We start from the raw sequence: 12,132 nt of genomic DNA, 5'->3' as shown, positions 1-12,132 counted from the left end.
GTTTTTTAAATACTGGTAACCACATTTTGTTCATTTTCATGGTTTTCTGCTTTCTGTTGAAATGTGCATGTGCTTGTGGATTTCAGTGGCATCTCTGTGTAGTCTGACATGATGGTTGTCAGAGTAGCCTAAACTTCTGTGTTCTCATCCATTAAGACAAATTTACATAACATGTTAACACCTGAACAAGTTAATCGTTCTCAGCTTTGCTCTGACTGACTATTCTGTCTTTACTTCAGCTTTTCCTATCTCTATCTGTATATCAGCACCAGACCTGGATAACCTGTGGCCCTCCTGATGTTTTGGACTTGAGCTCTCAGAATACCTAACCATTGGACAAACTGGCAAAAGCTTCTGAGAGTTGGAGTCCCAAACACCTGGAGGGCCACAGGTTATGCAGGCCTAATCCACACAGTAGAATTAACGCAGTTTAATTGCCCAGGTTCAATACCGAGTACTCGAGAGAACAAGAAAGACCTTGTAAAACTATAACTTCCATGATTTCAAAATGTTGAACCATGATAGTTAAAATGGTGTCAAACTCTTAAAAATTATGCAGTGTAGACATACCTAATGAAAAGATTGATACTAGACTAGACTCTGGGGCATAGAGTCTTCGTTCCCCATCTATAGTGTAGAATTAATGCAGTTCGCTACCATTTTAGCTATCATGACTCAAAGTCTAAGCTATCTTTTCCATATCTGCCTTGTGTCAGAGGCAAATTTCAGTTTTGTATAATTTCTGTTCTGTAGGCCTCCTTCACAGCATTCCCTGAGCTGTGATTGGCTGGCACCAACCAGGTTTGCCCAGCTCTTCCTTTCATACTAATAATCATTGCCCATCTTGTTTAAATTGGAGATAAGTAAAAGGAGTACCTAGAAATCCTGATAGATTGCAGGGTGATTTGCCTCAAGGTGGAGCACATTTCTGATTCCCAGTTGTTTTACAGTAGCAGCAGCAAAATGACATCTCTAAATTACAGTGCTGACGTGTGGAAAGTGAGGAATAACCAGCAGCATTGTGCATGTATGTGAAAGTATTATGTCTTCAGTTCAGAGGCTGAAACAAATTCTTAGGCTCAGATTTTTAAAATTCTAAATTCATACATTTTGCACCAAGTTCTAGAACACCATAGGCTCTTGAGGGGAAAAATTGCAATATGCAAGCCTAAAACCTCTCTGTCACACTTAGAAACCATTGATTCTTGCTTACTATGTCAGATCATGTGTCACTCTGTGGTTTCAGGTAATTACCATGCTACATATACAGTTCTCAAAACTATATGCAAACACTGTATAATAATATAATAACTTTATTCTTAAATCCTGCCCCATCTCCTCGAAAGGACTCGGGGCAGCTTACATGGGAACCAAGCCCAGTGGAACAAAAATTAAAATACAACATCATAAAATACATGCACATTACAAAGCATAACACATAAAAACATATAAACCATCATTCAAAACATAAACTCAGCAGCAACTGATACCAGTAGCCGAGCCCAGAACATATGGTCAAAGCTAAAAGGCAGGCCATGGCTTGTGCAATATACTCCAGGGACGGGGCTGGTGATAAAGTACCAAGGCTAGATATTAAACAGGGCTTGAAAGGCCAAGTCACAATGTTTTGTATACTGTATTGCTCTTTGGGTAACCATTTATCCCAGAATGAAAGGTCCTGGTTTTTACTAGGATTGACTTTAGTTTTTTCAGTTTCTGCTTCTCTTCACTGAAAGCAGAAGCCAATCAGAACTTGATTTTATTTCAAGAACACTTAAATCATTCAGGCAACTTAGACAATTGTTTGTATTCCAACTGTTATTTCCACTTCTTAATCTTGGATGGCAAGGTAAAGCTAAGGTCTTATTTTAGGCAAATAACGTTTCTATGACAATATGTCCTTTTGTCCCTCTTTTGAAGCTGTTGTTGGCTGTAGACTTCTCATTTTTCCTCTGGGTGTCTTGGATGAGAGAACAATATCTTATTGTGAAATGTATGCTCTTCAAGTACTCTTAGCTCAACAAATGCTTTCTAAGCCAAGATATTTAATTTGTAAAGCATTCTTGATCTTGCAGTCTTAAAAACCAAACAATCCATTATGTTGTGGTTCTAGAAATGCTCGCCTTTAACCATGTAACACTAACTATTAAAGATGTAACAGTTCTGGAATTAAAAGAGCAGATTGAAAAAAAATTATATATAAAAATGTTATGATTTATAGTTTGTAGCATACTTGGAATTGCTCTTATTTCTCCAATATTTTGCTGTAAGATGCAAAAATCCATCAAGATAGGGCTTTGGGGGAGAAGTTTGGGGGACATCCTCAGATATTTCAAATACAAGGTTATGAACAATTGCAGGCCAATGGTTCCCTTCCCTTGTTTTAGACCAATGGTTCTCAACCTGTGGGTCCCCAGATGTTTGCCCTTCAACTCCCAGAAATAGTAACAGCTGGTAAACTGGTTGGGATTTCTGGGAATTGTAGGCCAAAACACCTGGGGACCCACAGGTTGAGAACCACTGAGCTAGACATTGCTGTGAGATTTTTTTTTTTTAAACAATACTGCAAAGCAAAAGTTCTGGAATCTTATTGTCATCAAGTCCTAGCTCCTGATCAGGGTGCCACCTTCAAACTTCTTTTCATCTGGTTATATGCTACAAGCCATGTTTTTGAAAACTAATTTACCAAAAATGATAAGATCATGTGAGAAATTTTTCTATAGCTAATAATTGTGGACAAAGTTTCATTTAAAAGTGGTCTCTTTGGCCCAAATTATAAAGTGTTGAAATGGCAATAAGATACATTCTGACATGCACATAGTAAACATTTTTGTGTGTCATTCCAAATGCGTGAATATACATATATTGTACTATTCCATTATCCAGGCGTAAACCAGTAGGGGGTGCTAGAGAGAAAAGGATATTCTATTTTATGGGGGTGGAGGCTGGGTTGAAGGAGTAAAACAATTTCCCCCTGTTTTCCTGTTATTCTCCCACATGTCCCCATTGAGGAAACAATCTTCGTTTATGATATGGGGAACGGGGAGGGGAAATAACCAGGGAAAACGGAGGAAATGATTTTCCTCCTTTTAATTCCTCTCAGATAAAATGGACTGTCCTTCTCTCTCTAGCGCCCCCTAGTGGCATCTGCCTGAATAATGAAACAGTACACATATACATGCACATAGTGAATACATTTTGTGTTTCTGTTCATGTGTAAATCACTAGATTATCTGTATACTTTTTAAACTTTTTTTCCTATCCCACTCCTGCCCTCCACCCTTTCTCCTGGACATACACTTTGTACAATAAACTACAGAAATTACATTTTAAATATCAGTCATAATCTAAGTTTTCTACTCCACATCTTAATACATTCTCTAAGTAATTCCTAACTGGATCTCACATGCTCTTAATTATTATAACATTTTCTTTTTTTATCTATGTTATTCAATTTACAATTTGTTATTTCCACATTTAACATATTAACTATATAATTATACCAGTTTGTCAAAGTCCACTTTGTTTTATCTTTCTAACTCCTCACTAAAACAATTTGAACACATGCTAATAATTTATCAACCACCTTTTCCTTTTGCACATTATATACTCCTGGTATCCTTGCATGGAATACATTTCTGTTGGCTATTATTATTTGGAGATTTAACATTCTATTAATTTCTTTGCCAATCATTTTTCAGTCTGCATACTTTCTTGTCATGAATCAGCTCAATTTTATGTTCTGAACATGTTTTTTCATTGTTTTGAGCACAATGATTTCTTGTAACTCTAAGAAATAAAATAGTTTTAATATTATTATTGATTCTGCAAATGTGTGTAAGTATACCAAGTAATGCAAATGCAAAGTGTTAGTTATTGCTGTTTCTTTTATCATAAGAAGAATATTATATTTTTTCATATAAATACCCAAGGGAAGTATTTTGATCCAGGAAACCCTTTTAGTTTTGCAGAAAATTTTCCAAAGCAGCTGCTAACCTTTACACAGACGTGCAATCCAGGAAAAGGAAACATTTGCTTTTTGACTGTGTATGATGACCTTTTGCACACACATTACACAATACTTTAGTAAATGCTGAATGGTCTTATATAAATAATGCTTCACAGGTTCTGCTGTAGCATCTTTTGGTGATCGAAAAACAGAACTTTCCAGTGCATACCAACAGAGACCTCTTGTTGATGTGGTGTATAACCCATTCTATATGCACCACCAGCCGCCACCACTTTCTCCAGAGTTGGTACGATGTTGCCCAGAAAAAATGGACAATAGGAGACTGTATGGGTCAGGTAAAAATAAGCTGTAACACTACACACTTTTTGACATCCCTCTTCACTGCCTCCAGATTTTTTATTTATCGTGTCAGAAGTGAACAGTTGTAATATATTTCAAAACACAAACAAAATTACTACTTCTAGATAGAATAATCTGTTATCCAGAATATAGTGCTACTCTTGAACGTAAAGAAGTTAGTTTCAGAATCCCTATGAAGTTTTTTGGTTTCCCTGTTTGAGCTTTTTTTAAAAAAAAAAATGTAAAGAACTCCTGATACAAAATGGTGATCCCTGGCTTCTGTGTCCCTGAAGTCGTCTTTAGTAGACAAGATATAAAAAGTACCAACTGTGCCATTAGGTGGAGTAAGGTAGATGTCCCAGCTAGGGTTATGAAAAGGCAATGAATACTCATTTAATTTTTAATTCTATTTTTAGTGCCAGGAATAGGGAGAGGATTTTGTTGAGATTTTATGCCTCATGTGCCAAAATAGATCATTAGCTTTGAGTATTATGCACCTTGACATGGTTGGATGGGAGTAGCATTTAAGGTTGACAAATGTCTTGGACTAAGCAAGATATTAAATAAATAACACATTTCCATTTTGCTTTTCTTTGGCAGCATATTTTTATGTATGCACTTTATATCAGACATATTGTACTCTAACTTTAAAGTTAACTAAACGGACAGTTATTCTAACTCAAAAGGGATTGAACAAATACAGTATATGTCATTGTTTAGGTATATAGAGTTTCTTTGAAGTCAAAAGCTGGTTGATACTTGTTTGAACTAGAGAGAAAGAAGGGTGTCTGTGATGACTAACTTGGTTAATAGAAATGGAAGCTACACTTGAACAATTTGGAAAGTTTTGGATTTATTCACATTGTCTTTTTTAAAGGGACTAACACTTAAAAACCGTCAATGAATCAACAAATACGAATTTTAACATACTATATAAACTCGAGTATAAGCCGACCCAAATCTAAGCCAAGTCACCTAATTTTACCACAAAAAAAGGGAAAACTTATTGACTCCAGTATAAGACTAGGGTGGGAAATGCAGCAGCTACTAGTAAATTTCAAAAATAAAAATAGATACCAATAAAATTACATTGGTGCATCAGTAGGTTAAATGTTTTTGAATATTTACATAATATTGTAATTTAAGATAAGACTGTCCAACTCTGATTACCTATGTACTCAAGTATAAGCCGACCTAAATATAAGCTGGCTAGGAACCTCACTCGAGTATAAGCCGCGGGGGGCTTTTTCAGCCCTAAAAAAGGATTGAAAAACTCAGCTTATATTTGGGTATATACGGTAGGTACCACAAGACTGCACTGAATTTTCTTATGTGATTTAGTAATATTGCTTAGAGAAAATGAAAAAATGTGGAAACATGAAAAAGTCTTAATATGCTCAGCAGAAATATTTTTTCTGTGGATATATATCAGTGGGAAGGGAATGGTTTGCATTTAGTTTAATGGAGCTGGTGAAGAAAGATTGTGATGTGCAACATACTCATAGCTCACTGAATATGCCTGAAATGCACCCATTCATTTTTAGGATGGGATTCTATTTTTTCTTCTGTTTCTGAATGCGGTCTTTACTTTTTTCCTCCTTAACCATTTGAAGACCACTACATGTGCAACTTTCTTTGCTGTTTTTGAGATTTCAAAAAGTGCTCCCTTTTCTATTTCTCTTTATAGTTTGTGATTTGCGGAGCAGCACATTGCCAGGCTCATCTTCTTTTAGCCATTCTATGTTTGATCTTACAAGTCCTCCTCACCATTTTATCCAGGTGAGTTTCTCATTCATTTTGCTTATTTTTCCTCACTTTCCCCACAAAGAGACAGGAAGGCTGTTCAGAAAGGAATCTGTGGTTTTTCTTTTGCAACATTAATCTAATACTTAAATTGCTTAAAAGGCCACTCTATTTTAAGAATTATTTTGTAGGCGATGAATTACTATATACATTATTTTGGCTCTTTTAAAAGTCCTGCTCCACTGGTTCCAAATGCTTTTCAAACTTGGCTATGTTAGCAAAATGTAAAATATTTAGCATTTGGCATTTAATGCCCGTACGTAACTAGGATAAACATTTTGTCATTAGAAAGCCTGTGATGTGCACTGGGGAAAAAGAAGGCTTATTTTTGTTCTAAAACTTACACCATCTGATCATAGCCTGAGTACATCCAACATTTTCTGAAATGCCTAAAATGTATAAATGTTGGCCACCTCTCCTATTGGCTATTAAGCAGATAATTAAATATGTATGAGAAATGGATCAGTCTGAGTCAGACTGCCCAGTATTTACCATGGATACCAAAATGCCCCTGAATTTTCTCAGGTATTCAATTCCTTATCTCCCAGTGTCCTTGTCCAACATTTAATCCACTACACAATGCTGCCTCCCAGGTGAGTGGTACACCAGGTGAATTTGCATAGGTGGTCTTACATTGATTTTTTTTGGTCCTGTTGACTAATCAGATTTTTGTTTTATCCTATAGCGATACGATTCAGTGTCTAGTGTTCCAAGCAGCACCTCCTCCATGAAGGACTCACAAGGTAGTAACAGGAGTTTAGGTAATAAACACTATTTTCTTGTCTTGCTTTAAGTCTGACAGTAAATTGGATTGTATATGATAACAGAATTATTTATTTTATTACTGAAAACATAAATCATGTGTACTCAGGATAACATACAGAATCTCAGAGCCATACCTCTGACAACACCAGGTTATAGCTAATCATAGAATCATAGAATAGTAGAGTTGGAAGAGACCTCATGGGCCATCTAGTCCAACCCCCTGCTAAGAAGCAGGAAATCGCATTCAAAGCACCCCCGACATATGGCCCTTAGTTTCTAAGAGAGACTTCAAACTTGGAGTAATCACCTTGGAATCCTTTAAAGAGATGGGCCATTTTAGTCCCTACTTTGTGTTTGTACAGATTTTCCAGAAATAACTACTAACCATATTTACTTGAGTCTAATGCTCACCTTTTTTAGCTAAATTACATCGCTAAAATTTAGGCAGTCATTAGATTTGATGCTGCATTAGAATCACACACCTAAACCTGCCTGTGCTGTTGGACATGAAATCCCAACTGGGGACAGAGGAGGGAGGGGCAGCGGTGGCTGTGAAAAGGCTGGTTGGAAGCTGATGGTAGCTGCGGAAAAAGCTGGTGGGAAGGCCAGAAAAAGGGGCAAGGCTCTCCAACAGCCTTTTTGACAGCAAATCTTTTTTTTTGGTAAGGCACATCTTCAAAACTGAGGCGTGCATTACATTTGCTGGCGCATTAATAATAATAATAATAATAATAATAATAATAATAATAATAAACTTTATTTATACCCCGCCACCATCTCCCCAACAGGGACTCAGGGCGGCTTACATGGGGCCATGCCCAAAACCATACAATATGACAAAATATAAAACAACATATCATAACACAATTTAACAATACAATAAATAATAACATACATTACAATCCAAAATTCAGAAAAAGCAATAAAAACCAGTGCAGGCCACATGAACACTAAATTAAAACTTGGTGAGAAAGACATATGAATAAAACCATGGGGAGCAGGGACATAAAATAGTGGAACAGTCTAGAGGATAGATATCCCAAGGGAATAACCGAAGGAAAATATGACAGTTACTCTCCAAAAGTCATTGAGTACATACAGGTAGTAAGCTGCTTTGATTGGCCTTTTTGGAACTTCTGATCTGTTTTGCCTTTTTCAGGATTCCACAAAACTATTATGGCCTTGATGTTTCAGATCAATTATAGATAACCTTTGCATTCTTTAATTTTAAAAAATCCAGTAAATGGAAAGCTGGCAGGTAAATAATTTTTCATAAAGAATGTTAAAAAGAATTTGCACTGAAAATGATATTGTCTATTGGGAGCCCTGGGAGACTAAGTGGGAATAAATAAGATATTTTTCAATGCTTTTTCTTGGCATTGTATTTTCCCAGTTAGAGCAGTCCTACAAATGGAAACATGTCCAAGTATGTAATTTCTCTGTTACTAAATCAATATAATCCGTATAATCAGTATAACCCGGGCTGTGGCGCAGGCGGGAGAGCAAGCCAGCTGCAACCAGCTGCAATGAATCTGTCAAAGACAGAACGCCACAAGATAAAAGATAACAAAGTTTATTGGAGTTACAGAACCAAAAATGCCCGTAAAAGACAAGGGCTAGGCAAACACTGGCCTTAAAAGTAAAAAGAGACAAGAAAAACGTTCAAAAGATAAACCGGATTAAACCGGAGTTTAATCCGGGTTAAATCAAAACAGCTTGCTTCAGCCTGGGAATAAACAAACAGAAGCTGGTGAACAAAAAGTTCAAAGGAATGCAACTAATTGGCAGCAGATGCTTCTCTGCTGCCAAGAGCTATGTTTGAGTAACTTAGAGGTTACTCCTCCACACAGCAGGCAATTTCCCGATACAAACACAGCAGACGAGGGCAGAAGTAGTCAGCGAAGTCCCAATCCGTTCCGAAGGTCGTAAGGCCGATGCAGACGTTTGTAGTTCACCAGTTCCAACGATAGACACAGGTAGGAGAATCCGAGGCCGTAGTCAGTCAGTCCGTAAGTCCAGAGTAAGCAGATGGCGTCCGTCAAGAAGACGACGGAAGGTCAAAGCTATTAAGATTAAGCAGAGGTTGCACAACAAAACCCCACACAATTCCTCCCGCCGTCTGAGCCCAATGTCCAGGATAACTTACGTAGTCAGCAAATGAATCACACCCGTCTTCAGGAAAACTTCCCACACAGATCCCAAGCGTTCGTCCAGATTACCTTGCCCAACGCAATTTGCTATTGCTCCCAAACCCCATTTTATGCCAGTTACAAGTCCTCATCGCTATCAGCTGTTCTCCTTAGCCCGGGCGTTTCCTCATCACTTTCCTCATCAGAACTGGAACACCTTTGACTACGCCCCACAGCATCCCCAGCTGTGGATCCCGTCCCATCCCTCCAGCTTGTCCACGGGTCTAATCCTGAAGGTCCCCAATCGCCTTCCATACTATCATTGCCAGTGGCACCCAAATCCTCCCTTACACGAGTCCATTCCATGTCATCCTCTTCCGAGCTAACCATCTCTTCCTCCATTCTCTCAGTAAACCCCTCAAAAGAATCCTCGTCAGATGGTTCTGCAAAGATATCTCGCAGCCGCTTCCTTTCTCGCTCCTCGAGAGTATCTGACTCTCGAGGAGTCTTACGCCCACGTCTCCCAGTAGTAGAGCCATGAGGCTCAACCATAACAGAATCACTCTGACCAGGAGGTCATGAGTTCGAGGCCCGCTCGGAGCCTATGTTTGTCTGTTTTTGTTCTATGTTAAAAGGCATTGAATGTTTGCCTATATGTGTAATTTGATCCGCCCTGAGTCCCCTTCGGGGTGAGAAGGGCGGAATATAAATGCTGTAAATAAATAAATAATCCAGGAAGGCCTGTGCTACATGCTTTTTCTGAGTGCTCCATTCTTCTTAAATTAGAGTCTGTTTAGACTTCTTGAGATTCCAAGAGAAGTAGTTGACAATATTCAATTTATGTGGAAGTTCACATCAAAAAGAAGTATTTGGATGTTCAGTTGTTAGTTGGAGGACTAGGAAGAAAATTAAATAAAGAGTTCTGAATATGTGATAAGGAAACCACATTTTGGAGAATATTATGGAATTGGTCAGTAACTAGGAAGAAGAGTTGATTTTCAATTTCCTCAAGTCTCTCTTGCAAAGATAACAATCAGAGAATTATTCCTCTACTGAAATTGATGGCTCATTCAGGTTGGTTGTTTATGATAATTTATATCACAGCATGTAATGTTGCCTCATGACACTGCTTAACAGCTTCCTCAACTGAACACCATCTTTTGTTTAAAAAATCCCACCCTTCCTTATGAAGTGAATAGCTATGAGGCCTGAATGCATACAACCAACTTTAATTCTACATTTGTGCAATCTACATGCAGTCTCCTACTGTTTCTCCTTCAGTATATCCTTTATTTTTTAAAACAAAACGGCTATTGCTCTATTTATTTCTTCAAGCAAGATCATCCACACATCTCCTCAACACTCCCTCCCTAGAAAGTCCTCTTCTCCAGTGCCTCAGTTCACAAAAGATATATGTGTGTGTGAGAGAGAAAGACCTTGCTGCAAGAAAACAAAAGAAGCACTTCATTGCAACATATCACTTTAACACCTGAAGTTTGAAAATGTGTGTTGCCTTTGTGTCTGTGTTTGAAAGATCAATCCCCATAGTAATATACTGGCTAACCTAAGAATTTAAGTGGAGAAAGCTGTGAGTGACATTATCCCTACCTTGCTTTCTTATTCTTGCATCTTCAAACCAAGGTAAAGTTGACTGGGCTGAAGGTTGATCTTTCAGAGTATAGGAGCCTACTGCTTTTTCACTAATGCTTTAGAGAAAGTTTTTTGTTTTGATTCAATATTTTTTAAAGAAACACAAGAAAAAATAGGGGGGAAAGGGGGGAAACATCCTGACATTAGGGGGTGCGGAATTGGACTCCTTACTTTGATTGTCACAGTTCTCTGCTGACAAAACGTTCCTTCATCAGAATGCAGGATATCACTCTCTTACAATTGCTACCTGTTTTCTGGCAGACGTCCTGCACTTTTTAAGGAGAGCCTTTTTTTGACACTAGGAACTAAGGTCAGTAGTGTTGAAAAGGTTAATGTGCTTGGTCCTATTAGTACAGTACTTAGAGAGTTCTGGCAGGAAAATACTTAGCAACCCATTATCTTGTTAATAATAATTTTTTCATGGTGTGTGTAGATTTAATCAAAAATAGTTGAAATGTTGACAAAAACATTTCTGGATTCAAAAATATGCATTTCCTTTTAGATAATAGTTACATGAATTCTGGCAGTAGTAGGTGTGTGATGAATTGTAAACGGAACTAAAAGAATTGTTGGATTTGTCCCTAGATACCATTACATTGTCAAGTGATGAAAGAGAGTTTGGCAGACTTCATGTGAAGTTGTGCTATCTTCTTCCTGTGGAACAAATCTGGATCACAATCTTACAAGTGAGTATGCCTAAGAAGACTTAAGTAACATGAATCTTTCTTGGGTGATGGAACAGTGTCAGGCAGAGATTTAGCTTGAGAACCAAAGTCCATTCTCAAAAGGCAGGAGCTACTGTGAGATCAGCTGGGAAGTGTCCTTTCTGCAAAAGCCAGTGCAAACCAGTTTCTTGCTAAATAGAGACCACAGGCAATTTGCTGCCTCTCTACTTTTCCTTTTCCCCACTTTTAATAGCAGAACAGCCCAAATTCATTGCAGTGCACATCTCATTCCAAACAGAGAAACAGATACTGTTACTGTTAGAATTGATAAAACATATAAAACATACAATTATATTTGGTGAAATAAAACAGAAAAAATGTATTCATAGTTTCCGCTGTCTGTTGTAGTTTTCCTTACTTTTTTGTTTTTTTTTAACATTATATGTACAGTAGTCATCTGTGTATATATCCACACAGTTCTCTCACAGCAAAATAGTTTTTTATGCTTTAATATCATACAGAATTTTTGGGGAACAAAAGTCATTAGATTTAATAGGATTTACTTCTGAACAGACATAAGACTATATTATTATTCTAGATGTTTTTTAGTGGTAAAAAATATAAACATTTAAAGAAATTATTCCTGGTGAAAGCACAACTTAGTTCTGAATTACTTATATAAATTAATTTTCCTAGCCCTGATAGATGAGATTTTTTAAACTAGAAATAACGGGAATTAAGCCTGGAATCCTCTATAAGCATGGTTTGCAATATTTTCAGTGCTTTTGAACCAATTTATTATGGGATAAGA

General features: G+C 37.3%; 1 protein-coding gene across 5 annotated transcripts in view; it reads left to right on the top strand.

Annotated features, from left to right (window-relative positions):
* The window catches only part of tc2n (tandem C2 domains, nuclear), a 47,313-nt gene that overhangs the window by 22,955 nt on the left and 12,226 nt on the right, over window positions 1-12,132 (top strand). For 3 of the 5 annotated variants that reach the window (XM_008112912.3, XM_062968151.1, XM_062968162.1), the window contains 4 exons: window positions 4,126-4,305; window positions 5,997-6,088; window positions 6,798-6,873; window positions 11,242-11,342. In XM_008112912.3, the coding sequence (XP_008111119.1) occupies window positions 4,126-4,305; window positions 5,997-6,088; window positions 6,798-6,873; window positions 11,242-11,342 (449 nt within the window). The remainder of the gene's footprint in view (window positions 1-4,125; window positions 4,306-5,996; window positions 6,089-6,797; window positions 6,874-11,241; window positions 11,343-12,132) is intronic. The other 2 variants (XM_062968158.1, XM_062968163.1) reach the window with 2 other exon arrangements.

This window comes from Anolis carolinensis, chromosome 1 (assembly GCF_035594765.1).
Source record: "Anolis carolinensis isolate JA03-04 chromosome 1, rAnoCar3.1.pri, whole genome shotgun sequence".
Lineage (NCBI taxonomy): Eukaryota > Metazoa > Chordata > Lepidosauria > Squamata > Dactyloidae > Anolis > Anolis carolinensis.
The sequence above is the reverse complement of the archived record's forward strand: the minus strand, read 5'-3'. Positions and strand labels throughout refer to the sequence as shown.